Source organism: Notechis scutatus, chromosome 11 (genome assembly GCF_049901735.1).
Source record: "Notechis scutatus isolate UNSWTSFEM ecotype Mainland chromosome 11, rNotScu1.2, whole genome shotgun sequence".
NCBI lineage: Eukaryota > Metazoa > Chordata > Lepidosauria > Squamata > Elapidae > Notechis > Notechis scutatus.
In genome coordinates this window covers 19,199,516-19,218,525 of record NC_142019.1, presented here as the reverse complement: position 1 = coordinate 19,218,525, position 19,010 = coordinate 19,199,516, and the positions used below count along the sequence as shown (strand labels likewise).

General features: G+C 44.5%; 3 protein-coding genes across 3 annotated transcripts in view; 2 read left to right on the top strand and 1 right to left on the bottom strand.

Moving 5' to 3' along the window:
* Positions 1 to 11,129, top strand: part of CTDSPL2 (CTD small phosphatase like 2) — a 32,125-nt gene extending 20,996 nt beyond the window's left edge. The window contains exons 10-14 of the mRNA XM_026684630.2: positions 2,577 to 2,639; positions 2,736 to 2,815; positions 3,599 to 3,725; positions 6,660 to 6,755; positions 8,117 to 11,129. Coding sequence (XP_026540415.1) covers positions 2,577 to 2,639; positions 2,736 to 2,815; positions 3,599 to 3,725; positions 6,660 to 6,755; positions 8,117 to 8,182 — 432 coding nt within the window. The 3' untranslated portion in view covers positions 8,183 to 11,129. The remainder of the gene's footprint in view (positions 1 to 2,576; positions 2,640 to 2,735; positions 2,816 to 3,598; positions 3,726 to 6,659; positions 6,756 to 8,116) is intronic.
* A 735-nt stretch (positions 11,130 to 11,864) lies between these two features.
* On the top strand, positions 11,865 to 16,405 carry EIF3J (eukaryotic translation initiation factor 3 subunit J). The gene is made up of 8 exons (XM_087972988.1): positions 11,865 to 11,927; positions 12,023 to 12,132; positions 12,268 to 12,334; positions 12,417 to 12,508; positions 12,601 to 12,715; positions 12,829 to 12,987; positions 14,816 to 14,889; positions 15,513 to 16,405. The coding sequence occupies exons 1-8, from the start codon at positions 11,903 to 11,905 to the stop codon at positions 15,642 to 15,644; spliced, it is 774 nt and encodes a 257-aa protein (XP_087829114.1). The 5' UTR covers positions 11,865 to 11,902; the 3' UTR covers positions 15,645 to 16,405.
* A 920-nt stretch (positions 16,406 to 17,325) lies between these two features.
* SPG11 (SPG11 vesicle trafficking associated, spatacsin) overlaps positions 17,326 to 19,010 on the bottom strand; it is a 41,636-nt gene continuing 39,951 nt past the window's right edge. The window contains 3 exon segments of the mRNA XM_087972990.1: positions 17,326 to 17,828; positions 17,974 to 18,125; positions 18,775 to 18,930. Of these exon segments, the coding sequence (XP_087829116.1) occupies positions 17,648 to 17,828; positions 17,974 to 18,125; positions 18,775 to 18,930 (489 nt within the window). The 3' untranslated portion in view covers positions 17,326 to 17,647.

Below are 19,010 nucleotides of genomic sequence, written 5' to 3'. Positions count from 1 at the left end.
TCAAATGGTTGTCCAATCTCTTCCAGTTTTGGAGCAAGTTGTTCCACTGATTAATTGTTCTTAGTTCTAGGTTGCTTCTCTCCTTGACAAGTTTCCATACATTCCTTCTTGTCCTGCTCTCAGGTGCTTTGACCCCCTCTTCGTTGGGGCAGCCCCTCAGATATTGGAACCCTGCTATCATGTCTCCCCCGGTCCTTCTTTTCATTAAACTAGACATACCCAATTCCAGCAACTGTTCTTCATATGTTTTGGCCTCCAGCCCCCTAGTCATCTTTGTTGCTCTTCTCTGCACTCTTTCTAGAGTCTCAGCATCTTTTTTACATCGTGGTGACCAAAATTGGATGCAGCGTTCCAAGTGTGGTCTTACCAAGGCATTATAAAGCGGTATTAACACTTCATGTGATCTTGATTCTGTCTCTCTGTTTATGCAGCCTAGAACTGTGTTGGCTGTCAAGGTTCCGACTAACGAACCCAAGCAAATTGGAGCTCTTGAGGCCAGACACTTCCTCAAAGAACTTCTTTATTGGGTAAATCATATCAGCACACTTGGTTGAAAACCAACTCTGAATCTTTCCTGCAGTTTCAGCATAATTAAAATCAGGAATCACCCCTTCCCTCCAGTGTTGGCCCATTAGATTAATTGGCAGACTCCTCAAGGCACTCTTCTTCCTTTCCCTCTGTCACCTAGGAGATGGCCTTGGTTCTCACGAGAAAGTTCAGTGTTGTATCTAGTAGGGCATTCCAACCTCCTTCCTCCTCCCATACAGTGTGGCAACAATGAACCAGGAAAATGGCCTCTAGCAGGTCCAGTTCAGCATTGACATTGGCTTTTCTGGCAGCTGCAGCACACTGCTGGCACATATTTAAGAGACTGTCCACTAGGACCCCAAGATCCCTCTCACAGTTACTACTATTGAGCGAGGTACCACCTATACTATACCTATGTATTTGTTTTTTCTTGCCTAAATGTAGAACCTTCCTTTTTTCACCCCTGAATTTCATTTTGTTAGATAGCACCCAATGTTCAAGTTTGTCAAGATCCTTCTGTATCTTGTATCTTCTGGAGTGCTGGCTATTCCTGCCAGTTTGGTGCCATCTGCAAATTTGATGAGTTCCCCATCTATCCCCTCATCCAAGTCACTGTTGAAGATGTTGAAGAGTCCTGGGCCTAAAACAGAGCCCTGGGGTGCCCCGCTGCCTACTTCCCTCCTTGTAGATGCAGTTCCATGGAGGGCTACATGTTGGGTGCGGTTAGTCAGCCATGGACGAATCCATCATGGATTAATGGTCATGGGCAAGCAAATTTGCTTTTCACACTTTATAATTAAGTACAGGTAGCCCTTGACTTATGACCACAATCGAGCCCAAAATTTTTGTTGTTAAGTGAGATTTGCCCCGTTTTGCGATCTTTCTTGCCACAGTTGTTAAATGAATCACTGCAATCAATAAGGTGGTAACTTGGTTGTTAAATGAATCTGGCTTCCCTTTAACTTTGCTTGTCAGAAGGTCACACAAAAGGGAGACTACCACAGTTGTAAGTATGAACCAGTTGCCAGGCACCTGACTTGATCACATGACCCTGGCGATGTTGCAAAGATCGTAACTGAAAGTCATAAGTCATATATATTTCTCAGTGCCATTGTAACTGAACGGTCACTAAATGAACTGCTGTAAGTCGAGGACTGCCTGTAAGGTCTCTCTTATTCTTTAGGCCAGTTGGGTTAATTTACTAGCATACTTGGCAGAGGTCTTTGTGATGAGATGCTGTCCTCTGTTGCTGGGGACACTTTGAAAGGCAAGAACTGTTTCCCTTAGCCAGGGAAACTGCTCAGCATCTCACCAAAGCGGAAATGGCCTTCTGTGTTTTCTTAAACCACGGCCTTCTGTAGGGGTTTGTCAAGGGGAAAGAGTCTTGAAGTTTTCACAGCCAAAGGAGACTCACTTTTTATTTGTATTTAGTATGTGTGTGTGTGTGTGTGCAAATACAATCCTAGGACCTTTTATATAATGATCATGATCTCAACATCAGATGCTTAAGAATAATATTTCTTTTCAACCTTGTGTTTGCTGGTGACTTTCTGGTGGAAAATGTAGACAAGAAAAAGTGTTAACCACATAAATTAATTCAATTGACTTTTGAGCATTGTACTTGAAAAGCAAAATTCTGTTTAGTGTCATAAGAAAAGCTTTTCCTGGGAATTCTGCATTGCTTGGATATAAACATATTGTTTCTGATAATACTGACTTGTCAGATATGTCCTTGTGGGTGAACTAATCAGTCTGATGAAAGTTCTGACTGAAAAAGAATCTTAAATCTCAAAAGTTTGCATTTATAAAAGATTATCTCTGTTGTGTTTCTGTTCTAAGCAAAAAGGCTGCCTCTAAAGGCTGCCTTGTATGTCTTTCTACAAATATGCTAGTTAGTATTACTTTTTCATAGATTCTTAAAAAAAATAAAAAATAATGTTAATATATTAAACAGTGTGCCTTACTCTGTAATTTCTGAAGTCTCTGCCATTTGAAATAAACCTTCTTTGTGTTCCATAGTTAAAATTACTGTTTTGTTTTCTCTTTAGGTTTATGTGCGGTTAAGACCATTTTTCAGAGAATTCTTGGAGTGTATGTCCCAAATTTATGAGGTAATGGAAGACGCTTAAAAATTTTGTGTGATATTCAAGTTCTTTGCCTTTTTTGATAGAATGGATTGCAATTGCTTCTTCCTTTCTTTCTTTTAGATCATTCTTTTTACTGCTTCTAAAAAGGTCTATGCAGACAAATTGCTGAATATATTAGACCCTAAAAAGCAGCTGGTCAGGTAAGCTTGAATAGAAAGTTATGTGTTATTTACATTTTAACCAGAATAACAAAATAGGTATATTTAATGCTATTTTAGCATTACAGTGATACCTAACATGTAGTCAGGATAAAAAGCTGTTAAGAGTTTTCGTGTGCTTAAAAATTTCCAACCTGAAGTTATTATTTTTCACCAGTATCTGACTAAACCCTGCAGTGTAACTCTAGCCTGTAATACTCCTTTTCTGGATTTTTACTTTTCCTCCACATACTAGAAATTGCTTCAGGGAGGCTGGCTAAATATCCTTCCTCCCAGCAGACTCAATATTTCAAGTGATGCAGGCCTGAGAAAAGGCTTGGTTGCTTTAAAGGGTTTGCCACTGGACTAGGTCCTCGCTCCTGCTTGTCCAAAGACCACCCAGCCCTCATTAGGGTAGTTAGGAGCAGACCCCTTCTACAAGTGGACTGCAGTTCATTCTGATTGATACGCCCTTTGCTTTATGTCCCCCACAAACTTTCAGGTTAGTTCAGTTAAATAATGAGAGAGTATTTGGAAGAGGGGAAAAAACAGCTAATGAGGTCAGGGCCCCTAAGCTAAGACCCTATTGCATTGCTGTGGCTAGGCAGCTGGATCCTTTAATTGAGAAAGAATTGACCGTGGCTTTTTAAATCTCCTTTTTAATAACAAAGCTCTGCTGTCCAGAAGATTGTTCTTAACGCACAGAATAGGTGATGGGGTTTTGACGACAGTATTTTCTTTATCTACACCTGTCTGAATGCAACCTAAATGTGTTCTTAAAAATAGGCATCGACTTTTCCGTGAACATTGTGTTTGTGTGCAAGGGAACTACATAAAAGATTTAAATATCCTTGGTAGAGATCTCTCAAAAACAATCATCATCGACAATTCACCACAAGCCTTTGCTTACCAGGTGAGTTTATTTCCTGTGGGTCGTGTTTCAGATTCTACTACAATACTAAGTAAAGTCTCCTTCAAATCATTCCCTGCGTCTGTTGACTTTGAAGGCATTTTTAAATTGTTCTCTTGGCAGCAGAATGGAAGGCATCTAGCGATGCTTCCGTGGTGATTTTGGACTCCCCACTGGAGTCCCCAGCTTCAGCTGGTCTTCGCTTCAGGGCCGGCCCACCCTCTGTGCTCTCATATGCCCAGAAAGCAACGGCAAGACAGCGCAAGGGGAAGGTGCGTGTCGTCCCTCCCCCCCCCCTTCCAGTAGATGCAGCCATACTCCTGCAGTACCATGAACTACAGTGCAATCGAAGCATCGTCCATGCCCCAAGAAGGGAGATTCCGATCGAGCAAACGGCACACAAACATTGCACGGTGCCAGGTTTGTCTTGAACACCTGAGCCGGCCAGCAGTGCCCTTAGGGAAGAAGGACGAGAAACCCCAAACTGAAGGTGGCAGTCCAAGGGACCAGACTCTTCGTGACACAGATTTTGGAAGTGAATAACGCCCCTATTAAAAATCCCTGCAGATTTCAGAAAAAATGGGCTTTCCTGCTCACCTGACCAGAAGGAGATTTTGGCCTGCAGAGGAATAGGCCAAAAGATCTCAAGTCAGTCTGTGCAATTGATTGAGAGGTACAGAAAAGCTTTGGTTGAGGTCACTACAATTCAGCTAAAGTTTTGCAGACCTTTTCTAAAACGGAGAGCCAGTGCTGGCTCTGTGTGCTTAAGTAAAAGCTTGCCACGGTGCACTGCTTTTTGTGCTGTTTGCTTAACCAGAATCTCCATCAGTTAACATAACTTTGAAGAAGTCCTGAGCGCATGTAATATCAGTAATGCACAATTATGGATATTTCTAAAGGATCCACAAATTTTGTTCCTGCCACATTCAGGGTTGTTTTGTTTGCAATCTTATTTTTTAATGTTACTTGTTTTGTAAAAGTTTTTAACTCTTTCTAAACCGCCCAGAGTTGCTGAGTCAGGCAACATATAAATTTATTATGGTTGATCATACAGCAAGCCAGATGTTTAGATGTAATTTGGCATTTTTATCCACCTGACTCCTTCCCAAGCATCTGGGATACACAGATGTTTGATGGTATCCTCCCAAGATGTAAGCTGTTCCAAGTAAAGCTGCCTTTTGCAATTGACTCTTGGTGAATTTGTCAATATCAGTGGTGTTCAAGTGGTGATCCAGATGTTTTGCGATGGAACCCAAGACGCCTATTTACTACTCCTGCTATCTTTGATTTCTTTTGTCAGAGTCATTCTACTTTGCAGGTTTTTGTATTGGCATTTTGTAATTTTCTACAGTTCTTGTTCTTCTATGTCTCTAGGTCTTGCAGTGTCCAGACATTTTTTCTTTTTTGATCAACAACTGTTAACGTCTGGGGTATTATATGACAGGTGGTTGCCTGTTTGAATTCCAAATTCCCACAGCATTTTAGCTTCTTCATCTTCTATCTTTTAGTCCCAGCAGTTCTTGCTTCTAGGCAAGTGGTATTTCTTGCAGATATTCCAGTGCATCACTCTTGCTACTTTGTCATGCTGTTTGTATGGAGTCTTCCTGCAGATGGCCCACTGTTCCTTCAGCTTCTTTGTAGAGGTGGCATTTGTTGTCACTGTCTTTTCAATTCTTGCTTTGTTTGCAATTGTTCTTCAGGCTTGTGCATCCAGAATTAGCCCCTCTGTCTCTTTCTTCAACTTTCCCAGTTCTTAGACAGGTCTTCCTGTTAATCTTCATCGCCTGCTATTTGTAATGTGCTTGTGTAATACTTTTTCTTGCCATGTCTCTCTTTCATCCTTCATTTGGTCTTTTTTATAGGCCAGTATGGTCTCTCTGGCACTCAGTAGGCCTTCCTGGTATACTAGCTTCAGTGCATCCTCTTCACTATCCTTCAAATATTCTTCCAAAGCGATTTTTTTGTTCTTCAACTGGCGTACTTGAACATTCCACGTCCACTTGTACCTGTAAATAGAGTCTGCAAGCATTGTTGCATGGATGAAGGGCACGATTCCTTGTCCTCATTTTTCTGGTCTTCTTATCCAGGGTTTCTAATTGTGCTTCTGTCCACAATTCCAGCTTTGTATCTAATGACTGGAATTGCCCAGGTGTTAATTGCCTTGGAGGTCTTCTAGTCCAACCCCCTGGTCAAGCAGGAGACCCTATACCATTCCAAACAAGTGGCTGTCCAGTCTCTTCTTAAAAGCCTCCAGTGAACTTCTGGAGGGAAGCTGTTCCACTGGTTACTCGTTCTCTCTGTTGGTCCTAAAGATTGGTCCCCCTCCCCCTTTGGATAAGCTGAGCCAGTGGTCTTCCGAATACATTTTCCCTGGTTCCTGTGAGATGCAACCCATCTCCTGACAGAAGCCCTTCAAGTTGGTAGTACAGACTGTGGTCTAGAAACTTGATGTTCCCTCGATGGCACAATCCCTTGTTGGATGTTGACCTTTTGTTGGAAGTACAAAAGATAAAAACACCACCTGTGCACCTAACTCCTTCACTTTCCTGCTGAGTTGCTCGTAGTCTCAATACTGTTTTCAGGTTTGTGGTCGTTTCATTTGTCTCCACGTGAATGAGAAAAAAAGGGATAATCATCTTTTTGCTTGATTATTTTAGTCAGGCTCTCAGCCACATCTTTTGGTGCACCTTTTAACCCTGAATATTCTTTTATGATCATTTGTCATAAATCGAGCCTAGTTATGTAAATGAGCACTGCCACCTGTCCTGAGCAAAATGAACAGGTGGAGGGATGTTTTCAGTTGTTCTCCTCCCCTGCCCCCACCCCCACCCCCCATTTACATTTGGGAAGAGTTTTTAAAAACTTGAATTAATAGGGGAACTGCTGAAAAAGAGATCTTACCTCTTTTTTTAATTTTTTTTTTTTTTACTGATTTAGCTTTCAAATGGAATTCCTATAGAAAGCTGGTTCATGGATAAAAATGACAATGAGCTTCTAAAGTTGATTCCTTTTCTGGAAAAACTTGTAGAACTGGTAAGTAGTCTTTACATATATATTTTCTTCTTAAACCTTCATAGATTAAAGTAGCATGATTCAGGGTAGCGGATTCTGACTTGGGAAACGCCTTCGGGTGTCTTTGCATTACCTTCCTTTAGGGAGCGCTTCTCTCGCTGCCTTTTATAGCAGCAGCAGCAGCAGCAGTTTCCCTGGTCTGTCCAAAAACACGTTTGAATAAAACTTTTCTAGCCTCTTAAAGGGGAGTCCTCTGTCCAAGGTCGAGCAAGGTGATGTTTTGTAGAGCTTTTGGAGTACGGGTAGTCCTCAACTTACAACAGTTCATTTAGTGACTGAACTTATAACGGCACTGGAAAAAAAGGGGCTTATGACCGTTTTTCACACTTACGACCCTTGCAGCCTCCCCAGGGCCACATGATCAAAACGGAGGTGCTTGGCAACTGACTCATATTTGTGACAGTTGCAGTGAACCTTCTGACAAAGTCAGAGGAAAGTCAGTGGGGAAGCCAGATCCGTTTAACAACCGTGTTACTAACTTAACAATTGCAGGGATTAACTTAACAGCTGTGGCAAGAAAGTCCGTAAAATAGGGCAAAACTCACTTAACAACTGACTTGCTTAGCAACAGAAATGTTGGTCTCAACTGTGGTTGGAAGTTGAGGATTATCTGTAATGGCTCGTCTCCTGTCCATACTCAACGTATGAGTGAATTCTGTTTTTTTTAGAATGCACATTTTAATCAGAATTATAAGCATGTCGACTAGAGCTGAAGGTTTCATAATGCAACCTCACAGAAGTGTCTCCACAGAAAAACATTTGGGGGCGTGGAAGATATCTGTCAAGTGCTTGTTAGCCATTCCCTGGGGTGAGATTACAGAGACCAATGAAGCCACATTTCTTGACAAGCCCAAGTTTGAATTTGGGAAGAATTAAAACTGGTTCGCATTGCTAATTGCCAGTAGAACTAACTTCACTAAATAGAAGCTCAGTAAGAACTGGCAAACATTTCAGTAACCCTAAGCTAGCATAAAATGTTGGGTGCAGATCTGAAATTGTTACGGGAGGGGCATAACAGGAATCCTGATTTGGAAGAAAATGTAAGAGGATTTTTGAGCCCCCCGTGTCTTGTTTTCTTTGAATGTGGTGACCAGTGGAAAATAAGGGCCGCAGGGTTTCAAAAGCTGTGGAGAGAGGCGGTCAGAGAGGATGTCAGCCTTTCCACAGGCTGTGATCCTCTCTTGGCTCCCTTTCTTCTTTCTTTGCAACAAAAAGCAGAAGCCTCTGACTGCGCTCCCAATTCCAAAGGTTATTATCACAAATTAACTTGACTCTGATACATGAAAGGTGATGGAGTTTTGTTTTGCTTTCCCCATCTCTAGAATGAAGATGTTCGACCTCACATCCGAGACAGATTTCGCTTGCATGACTTACTGCCCCCCGATTAAACTCAATCTTTGGTCAAAGAGCTCTGAAGGGAAAGAAAATGCAGGATCCTTTTTCTTTTTGGACTAGAACAAAAACATTGCCATTACTGTTGAAATTTTTGCATTTTTGTACCCTTTCTCGCTTTTCTTATCTCTGGTGCCCAACAGTAATAAAAGGGTTACAGAAGAACTTTCTATATCGCCAAATGGAAAGACGTGCAGTATCCGTAGGTAGGCTAGAACAGAACAGTCTTTAGATCTAGTGCAACTCCAATGGTTTTTAATGTACAGACGAACACCTGCCGTTTTTAAAGAATTCTGTTTCTGCCACCAGCAGTTTATCCTATAAAAATACAGGATTTATGAAATCACAGAGATTGAAAATGGACTCTTGTTTTCTCTCTGTTTGGTGCTCTCTTAAGTGGGTTTGTAGCCACTTTGTGTTACTTTTAAAATTCTCATTTCAACAGGAATGGCCAGTAATTTTTTTCCTGTTAAAGGTTTGTAACCTTTTTACATTTTTGATCTGTATTCAAGTTTAGGATTTCATTATGCATTCCTTTTAGTTGAGGTGACTTCATATTTTTCTGGGAATAGCCAAGTTTGATTAATTTTTATTATTCGATTGAATGGCCATTTTCCTGCTCTGTCTGCCTGCATACTGTATATTTGTTTTTAAAAATCATCTAGTTTTTTTTTTCTGTGTACGAATGAATGAATATATATATATATTCATTCATTCATTCATTCATTCATTCATTCATTCATTCTACTGTAGTGGAAATCTTTTTTTAAAAAAATCAAGAGACTGGCTAGATAAGAAATATAAGAATTACTAATATGCAGAATATTTAAACCATCGTGATGGCATGTACTGTGGACAGATGTTTTTTTTTTTTTGTGGTGGTGTGCACAGCTCAGAGAGTGAGAGCGAGAGATCGGTGCCTCAGTCTCCTGTCCGTAGGAGTCCTTGAGAATTTGCTTGGTGTAATGGCAGCCCAGCTCCTGCCGGACCAGGATCTCCACCAAGGGGAATAGGAAGAGTAGCCAAGCCTTGCCTTGGTTGGCCCTCTACCCTGCAGGTTGCACCAGCCCATTTGAAACTTCCGTGTGGCTCAGTCTGTGCACCACTGTCACCCTGCCTGCTGTTGTGGTCCTGGACACTCTGTCGCTGCGCACGCAGCTGATATGCTATCATAGTGGTTTTCTATATTATATGGAAATAGTTTTCAAGCCTTGGTTCTCAAATGCAGGTTACACAAGAGGCTGATATTTTTTTAATGGAGCATACTCTCCTTTTTGGGAGGCTTTTTATGGAAGGGAAAAATTTGTAGAAGTTAGTAAGCTTTGCCTCTAAACTGCATAGATACGCCACAGGCTTGGGCTGTTTTTATGTAAAGGATGTTGCAGAATGGCACTTTTTCTAAAGAGAAGTTTGATATTTTGTATGCTTGTTAAAGAAAGAACAGTATTGGAAATTAAAGGTGGACAACTGATAATTGAGAAGTATGTCAATTAATTTTTTATGTATATTACCTGTTTACTTGTACAATTTTATTGTACAAATTACACACAGCTTCATTTTTGAATGAGTCCTTAAAATAAGGAAAATCTTTTTAGGAAAACATTTAATTTTTGTATTTTTTGATTTTAAAAGGCATGAATTATATCAACTTTTTCCAATGTATTAATGAAGATTTTAACTTTTCATCAGGTTGAGTGTTTTCTTACTATATTATCTGTTATATATGTAGCTAGCACATGTGTCACTGAACTGTTAAAAAGTTAGCATGTAGAGCAAGCCTGCTTTATGGGAAATTATTCATTTAACACAGAATTATGGTGAATTTTCTGTGAAAAGAGAAAAAAGGCATTTGCTATCCAGAATGCTGACTTTTTTTTGTATTTAAAGAAAGGTATTTTGCTTGCGGGAAAATGCTACAGATTCATTTTAATGAGAATCTTTGAATTGTATTTATCTTTAGGGCATCTGGGCATCTTTACGCTGTTTTGTCTTATATGTCTTTATTGAAATAAAATGTACATAATGTTACTATAATATATATATATATATATACATATATAAATATATACATACACACACACACATTATGTATAATGTAAGTAAGCGTGTGTATGTGTGTTTTCACAGAGGTTATCCCTGTAACCACTTTTTCCTATTTTGCTAGTAACAGCTTTATTGATCCTTTTGATTTTGAAAATGTTTAAATGCTCTCCAATCTACGAAAGTGGATTATTATCATCATTATGAGCCACGTGGGAGTGTCCTTGACTCAGATGATTTTAGATTGAAGAGAAGGGGTAACTCCAGTAATAATTCCTCCCAGCGGCTCCTCTGTGGCTTCTAATGATGATAAGCTCACATGGCTGCCAGTGGTCTGCAGAAGGTCGCTTGGGCCCAGGAGGGGCCGGAGGGCTCCGGGTCCCCATTGATCTTCTTCCCCAGCTCCAAAAGACAACACTGTGAAGAGAAGGCGGCTCTTTGGAGGAACCGTGGATGCCGGCCGGCCGTGTGGGACTCTGCGGGGGGGATAAGAGAGCGAGTGCGTGGTTTTCTTACTGCTATGATGGTTTGCTTATGCTGCATTCAGAGATTATTTTCTGCAAATCCACTACCAAGTAAATTGAACAGCAGTCCTTGCCTCCAAACAACACAACGGACATTTCTCTGCTACTGTTTCAAGGGAATTGTACAGCATCTTTTTAGAGTAACTTTTTAAAGCAAATGTGCGTTTTCATGAACAAAATTAATAAACCCGCTTTTTTGTTAAGGTGGAATACCGCAAATAACAACACTGGTCCCTGAAGAGGAGGGGGAAAAAAAAAGGAATGTGAGGTTTTAAAGTCTAAAATGATTGGTAATATGGGTAACTTAATCCTACTTAGGACAACCAAATCAACCGCTGCAGGCTGCTCTGTAAATACTTATTAAACTATCATTTTGTAATTTGGTGCAAGTCTGGTTTTTAATTTTCAGTAGAGATGTCAAATGGTTTGATAAATGATGGCTTGGTCTTGTATTAGAATATTGGCCAAGTGGGATTGGACGCGCAAGGAATTGTCTAAATTCTCAGTATAAACCAGGGGTCCCTAAACTTTTAACACTAAGACATGTGGACTTCAACTCCCAGAATTCTCCAGCCAGCTAAGCTGGCTGGAGAATTCTGGGAGTTGAAGTCCACATGTCTTAAAATGGCCACGTTTGGAGGCCTCTGGTATAAACACGAGCCTATTTATGCTTGCGCTGAGGTAAAATTATTATGTTCTCTTTGAATATAATTGGGGGAGGACACATTGATGAGGATTTCATTTCAATGGACACATTGAAAGAGAGCCACTGAATGGCCTCCTTGGGAGCCCGGTTGTCAAACAAAACACTCGGGAATCTCTTCCAAGAAGAGAACAGCGCCTCACGACGAACCCTGCCGCCCTCCCTGCGCGCGTGGAAGGGCGCGCGGCCTCCGGCCCCGCCCATCGCCCCGGTCCGCCTGGTGGGCGGAGCGACGCGGCGGGTGAGCCCTCCCGACCACGCCGCCCTCCAGGAGCTCCAGCTACGGACCATGGGGGCGGGTTTCTGCGGCTCCCGCCCCGCCTCTTCCGGGGACGCCGGCGGAAGCCGGAAGCGCGTTTGGGGGGCGGGGCGGAAGTCCCGTCGTGCCGTGCGCGGCCCCTCCTGCCTGCTGGTCTGGGCTAGCCGCGAGCGAGAGGGCGGCGGGCAAGATGGCGGCCGAGGCGGACTCCTGGGGTAGGTCCAGCGCCCCCGCCGCCCGCTCCCGCTCTCTCCCCGCCTCCGGCCAGGCCGGCCCGGGCCTTCCGCTCACCCTTTCTCTGTCCCCGCAGACGCGGACACCTTCGAGGCGCCGGACCCGCTGGCCGGGCTCCTCGGGCCCACCCCTGCCGTGGTGACCAGGGACCGCTGGGCCGGCGAGGACGAGGACGACGACGTCAAGGTGGCCGGGAGGGGGCGGGCGGGCGCGGCGGCGGCGGCGGGGGCCCGGGACCGTCCCCCGGTGCGTTGCGGGAGGCGGGCAGGCGGGCGGAGGCCTCCCGGCGGCTGACCGGCGCTTCTGCTCTGCCCCGGCCAGGACAACTGGGACGACGAGGAGGAGGAGCAGCAGGAGGAGGACGAGAAGGAGGGCGAGGCCAAGCCAGGTGAGCGGCCGGGCGGCGGGTCCCCGGGAGCCCCGCGGGAAGCCCCCGCCGCCTCCGCCGCTAACCCCGTGCCTCTCCGCAGAATCCAAAGTTTCCGACAAGAAGAAAGTAGCCGAGAAGATAAAGGAGCGGGAGAAGCTGCTGCGGAAGAAGCAGGAGGAGGCCAAGAAAAGGGTAAGGGGATGGGCGGGCGGGGAGCGGCTGCCTCGCCCCGGCGCCTGGGCGGCCTCCGGTGCCTGCAGCCCTGCCTTGTCTCCCTTGTGAAGTTAGAGGAGTCGGAAGACTCGAAAGACCTGACGCCGGAAGAGCAGCTGGCAGACAAGCTCCGGTTGCAGAAACTGCAAGAAGAGGCGGACCTGGAGCTGGCCAAAGAAACCTTCGGTGAGGGGTGGGTGGGGGGGGTCGTTTTGAAGGCTGCCAGGGGTCCCCGGATCGTCTGCTCATGAGGCCGTGGGCCTGGGCAGCCCTCTCCAAACCTGGCTCCTCTCTTACAGGTGTACATAACGTATGTGGAATAGATACTATGAATCCATCCTCAAAAGATGATTTTACGGAATTTGGGAAATTGTTAAAAGAAAAAATAACACATTACGAGAAATCTCTATATTATGCTGGATTTTTGGAAACGTTAGTTCGAGATATATGCATTTCATGTAAGTACGTTTAGTGAAACACTATTGTTTGCACCCTGCTTAGCTTGGAAACAAAGAACATATTAGAACAATTCTCCAGTGAAAAAGATCAGGCTAATGGAATTGAATTTGTTATTTATTAACTCAGTCTAGGAAAGGTTTTGTAATGTCTTCTATGTTCTATTTTAATGCTGCTGCTAAGATAGTAGAACGTTATTTCCACAACCAGATCCTCCATTTATTTTACAAGAAAGGCACCTGGGTGATTCCCAACATGTTCAGCATATTTCAAAAATATCTAAATATACCTTACCTCCTTAATTCAGAATCATTTGAAGAGAAAAATCTCCGTTCCTTTCCTAAATGGTTCATCATATTTAATATTTCTGTCCATTTGGCTTGCTTACAATTTCAAAGCTTTAACCAGTTACTGTATTCTATAAAGATGTATTTTAACTTCATAAAGTTAAAACAATTTCTAATAACTTGTGCTAAAAATGTAATATAAAATTCACTGAAGGGAAGAAAGCCATATCCAATTTAATATACACTTTTTCTAATGAAGGTGTTATAAAGCTTAGGATTTAACCTACATCGGATAAGCCAAAAATACCTTCTTAAATACTGTTTTTCATTGGGAAACCAGGGCTGTTGGTAGCCCTCCATTTTTTAACGTCTTAGCCTGTGTTGACTTTATCACAACAGAATTTAACCAATTAACTATTGGTATCCCATATGGACATTCACACAAATTGTTCATTTCTCCTTGATGCTTTATAGGCTACAGTAATAATCTCAGGTTGATAGCAGATGTTAAATGTGTTGTAGACAGCTTTACTTCTCAAATATTTCCATCAAGTCTTGGATAATTTTAAATGTTAGGAAAAGCAGTGGGGAAAGAAGGCATACTTGTCTTCTGTCTACTCAGTTAAATGAATGTTAATTTTGGCACCTAATAGTTTGCAATGTGTGAGCTCTTAGATTGAGAAGGAATCTGGCCAGGAAGGGGCAGCTCCATCTGGAGGCCTGAGGGAGCCAGGCTGGGCACTGGGCAAGAGCTGTGGTGTCGTCATTGGGGATTTCTGGGTGGGGAGGTGAGGGGGCTGTCTGGCCTCAGGAGCCTTTGGAGTTACAGTCCAGGTCATCGGAGGACGATTGTCTGATGAAATCTACCTGATTTACCTGACTCTGTGGTTTCTTCCCCAAACCCCAAAAACTTTAACCTTAGACTGTCTACTATTGACCTCACCCCTTTCCTAAGAGGCCTGTAGGGGGCGTGCATAAGCGCACCAACGTGCCTACCGTCCCTGTCCTATTTCTTTTATTATTTTTCTTATGTGTATCCATGTATTCATAGCTATGTTTTTACTTATACCTATTATCTTGTAAGCAATTGACAAAATAAAAAAATAAGTGGGAAGAGGAGCTTTTGAAGAGAGGCTCATTTCAGATACTTATAGGCTGCTATGACATTTTGAACAAGTCAGTGGACAGTACAGAGGCCATCTTTGGCCTGCCAAATAAAACATTCAGGAAAAAAAATGAACATCCACAGCTCAACTGTGGATTTTAATTTTTTTCTACAAACAACATAGCCAATCTTAGTTTTCCGTGAAGGAAGGCAGGCTGCTCACAGACGAGCCGGACACCTGGTGGAGCATATGACCTTCCCTACAACTGTGTGGTATCTTTTGCCTGCCCCTAAGCTTCCAGCTTATCGGCATTTTCCCTAAACATATTTTCCCAGATATTCCAGAGCTTTTCTTGTGACATAAGATTCCTTTGTCCCCCTTCTTTTGGGGGCAGAAAAAGCAAGCTGTAAATAATCCGCTCCTTGTTCCTCCTTTAGTGGAAGTCGATGACTTGAAAAAGATCACCAATTCCTTGACGGTGCTATGCAGCGAAAAGCAGAAGCAGGAGAAGGTGGGTTGAGGGAGGGGTGGGGGCCTCTTCCAAGCTTTGGCAGCCACCGTGACATTCTGCTCGACCTGGGGGAGGGACCGGTGGCTTGTGCTGGGAAGGCCCTTGGCACCTCACGTAGCTTCCTTCTACGGGCTCCATGAAAACATCTGCTCCTTCTAGACCAGAGGTCTCCAAACTTGGCAACTTCAAGATTTGTGGACCAACTCCCAGAATTCTAGGAATTGAAGTCCACAAGTCTTAAAGTTGGCCCAAGTTTGGTGACCCCTCTTCTAGACTTTCTACAATTGAAGAAGCACCTCTTGTCTTTATTCTGGCAAGCTGGTTTAGTTGCTTGACACAGCAGCCTGTAAACGTTGATCAGGGTCCTGATGAAAGTAAATACTCCCATTGGTTACACAACACCGCATGTCAGAATAAATGCAAAGGGTTTTTTTTTTTCTTGATTTGGTACCTTCCACACATTCTGGATTTCAGCTTTCATCAACCCTGGCTGGTTTCTTGGTGGGGGGGAAACTAGCACAGTGGCTTGTAAGGGAATTGATGCTTGCTTTTCCCTTTTCTAGCCCAGGATTGGCCAGGTCCACTTGTGTTCTTAAATCTGAGCTGTTTCTTTTTCTTCCCAGCAAAATAAAGCCAAAAAGAAGAAAAAAGGAGTGGTGCCTGGCGGAGGTCTAAAAGCAACGATGAAAGACGACCTGGAAGACTATGGTGGCTATGATGGTGGCTACGTACAAGACTTTGAAGACTTCATGTGACCCCTTCTTTCCGCCTGTTGGTTTGCCCAAACTCCCCTAACTCTAGCACAACTCCTTTCCCTCTCAATTCTGCCAAATGCAACAATCAGAAAGTGCGGTATCTTTGTGCTGCTGGTTATCCTGTCACAACTCGACACACATTGGAATGCCTGTCTTGAAGCCGAGGGAATAAAATTATGAAGCTCAATTTTTTTATTCGATGATAGGAAATAATGGAATCTCAAAGAGGCGTGTCTTCATGGCCGCGAAGCAGCACTAAATTGGACATTAATTTTGATCTGGCTGAAGTCGTATTATTACCAGCAGAGTTAGTAATAACAATCTTTAACTGTACCTTTTTTTACAAGAAACGACCCAGAAAACAAAAGGCAGTTTGCAGCAAATGCATGGGTTTGCAGTAGTGTTAAAATGGCTTTTCTATTAGAATTTGGTTTTTCAGTGGCTTGAGGGACGTAGCTATAAATTTCCCTGACTTCCAAGCTTGAAAGGGGCAGTTTTTCTTGCCCCGGGAGGGGGACGGAAGGACCTTCTTTGAGCAGTTCAGCTGACACTCGGCTGATTCTTTGGGACAGTTTCTTGTCACTGGTTTGGTGGCTCTCACAAGACTCTGTGGTTGTTTTTTTTCCATGTATAGGAATCCTGCTTAGCAAACTGCAACAGTTACAATAGTTGGGCAAATTGTTATGTTCAGAATTATGACATCTGCAAATGTTTTATAAAAGCAACTAATTTAATAAAAATCACTATTGTGAGGACTGAGATTTTTGGTCAGCTTGTGCTTTTCCCGTGGGCAATAATAACAATGGCTGACAAGGGACCAAATTGCCCAGGGAAGGCCGGCGACTCTTCTCTCCACCCCTTCAGGTGGCCGTGTGAATTGTCCAGTTCTGGCCACACCTTCCTCTCTTCAGTCTGAGGCTGCCCTCCATTAACAGCCAGTGACTGGAAAGATTCCTCCCCCCCCAAAAAAAAGGAGTGGGGGAAGAAAGATAATTTCTCAAGACATGAGCAAATCCAGTAACGGCTCCTCTTCCTAAACACGCAAGTGGCTAAACTGTATTATCTTTAAGGACAGAACAATAATTGGTTGGTAGCCACAACCATGACATGGTTTCCAAACTCCGATCCCCATGGTTCTGGAGGAAGAGGCATCCTCCTTTACTGCCATGGCTTCCCAGGGCAGGATGTCTAGTCAGCCTTGGTTATTAGACCCACACAGCCTCCTTTCCCAGTATCTATAAAGTATCTAAAGCAGAGGTCTCCAACCTTGGCGCTTTAAGACTTGTGGACTTCAACGCCCAGAATTCTCCAGCCAGCAGAGCTGGCTGGAGAATTCTGGGCGTTGAAGTCCACAAGTCTTAAAGCGGCCAAGGTTGGAGACCTCTGATCTAAAGCTTTCCCCACACTCCCAAACTAACAGAACACCAGCACTTTCTGGTTCTTTGAGCCATTCATAGATGCCTTGCACACAGCTATGAGCACAAGGTGGAGCTGCCCGCCTTGGCAAGTCCCTTGAAAGTGACACATAGAGCCGTAATACTTCCAATTCCCAGGCGCTGCAGTCACTGAAATCCAAAATAGGGCCAGATTCAGAAAGCCGCTCTAATAGGTCCAAAAATAGATCTGAAAAGCTACTTGTCTTCTGGTATGGAAGAAAAATTAATTCAGAAATACTCCCAGGTCGAATTCAGATATATTTTGCGCTCTGGCCGTGAGCTAATTCAAAACTCTCTCTTAAGCTTCAACCAAGGAAGTTGGTCTTCAGTGTGAAGTTCTTTTAATCCAATGGCAGAGGCCTTCCAGAAGTCTGGAACACTTCAGGAGTCTATGTATTTGACACCAAGTCCCAGATGAATAATCCTGTATTTTGTGCAGATCAGGGCATTTGAAAACCAGCATCTTTTCTTTTTTTCATCTGCATGACTGAAAATACGGGGTGTTTTTTTTCTTCCCCTGGCTCGTCTAAGTTTGTTTGCAGTTTTGCTTTGCCCAGCCGGGACGAGCTAATTGGCCAGCAAATCGTTGAGACAGCAGCCTGTTTGGGCGTCGTTCAAGAGCATGTTCACCACGTCGTAGAACTGGTTGTCATAGGCGAGCTTGTAGTAGACATAAATGTCCTCGCAGTAAGTCAAGAGCTGCTTCAGGTTTCTGACAACGGACTCGCTGGCTGCGTTCTGCTTGAACCTGAAAGGGAAGGCCGGGCGGTGAACAGAGCCCTCCCCCCCCCCCAACTCCTCCCCAGCCCCAAAAGCTTCGGCCCCATCGCTTCCTCTTGGCGGCAGCCACAAACCGCCGCCTTCCCAGCTGCACGGAAGAGGCCGAGACTCACTTGTGGGCGATCTCTTCGAAGGTGCCGGTCCTCAGCAGCCCGTGCTGCTTGTACTCCTCCAGGTAGTTGAAGTCGCCCTTCAGGACCACCTGCTGATAGAGCACCTCTGACCAGTCTGGCGTGAAGTCGTAGGCCTCAGCCACCACAGCCGCCTGGAGGAGAAAGAGGGGGGCATATGCATTCCGAGGGGGTCCCCCGCTTTCCCACGGCCAGGGAGGAGCAGTTAGCGGGGGTGCCCAACGTCCACCGAGGCTGTTAAAGCCTCAGACCTTATCCTGGAACTGGAAACAGCAACGCAGGGAAGCAAAGAAGCAAAAAAGCACCGCAAGCTGCAGAGGAATCGAGGGAGGAAGAGCGGGAGCTCGGGGAGGCTGCTGGGGGAGGGGGGGGAGAGCCCAGGGCGAGGGCGGGAAGGCCGGCCGGGCTGGATCAGAGCGCCTGGAGACCTTCCCGGTTGGCTTCCCCGCTGACTTCGCTTGGGGGAAGCTGACAAGGGCCGACCTTCTGGTCCCAGGATGCCCAATTCGTGACCAGGTGAACGTGAGAATGCCGCGGCAGCCAGAACTTCAAGAACTGGGTGTAAGTTCAGCCCTGGTGCAATTTTGAGGGGTAAGAGGCTTGTTTTGTATTGTATTTATTTCTGTGACTTAATGTATTTAATTAATCAATCAGCATTTCCGAACTGCCCCCCTCCCCCTCCGAGGGCCATGATAGGAAAGAGGGACCCCCCCCTCCTGGCATTTCCCTTCTCCCATCTTAACAGATAAAGCCCACCTTCTCCTCCCTGGAGGCCCTTCTCACCTGGTAGAACCTGGGCAGTGCCAGGATGCAGGGCAGCAAGCTCTTCCGACTCAGGTTAATCAGCTTGGTTTTGTGCGGGGTGGTCAGGAAGTGGAGCTGCAGGGTGATGAGCCTGGTGAACCTCTTGCAGCGCAAGGACTGGCACACGCAGAAGTCCTGAAGGCAGGAGCAGAGGGGCTTCAGGTGGGGGAGGAGCAAGGAGCGACCGCCCGTCCCACCCCAAACCCAGAAGGGAG

Excerpts from the sequence above, each read along its gene's own strand:
- EIF3J (XM_087972988.1), top strand. The coding sequence starts at position 11,903 with ATGGCGGCCGAGGCGGACTCCTGGG. Across the intron at positions 12,335-12,416 it reads GGAGGGCGAGGCCAAGCCAG|AATCCAAAGTTTCCGACAAG; the intron begins GTGAGCGGCCGG and ends GCCTCTCCGCAG. Across the intron at positions 14,890-15,512 it reads AAAAGCAGAAGCAGGAGAAG|CAAAATAAAGCCAAAAAGAA; the intron begins GTGGGTTGAGGG and ends TTTTCTTCCCAG.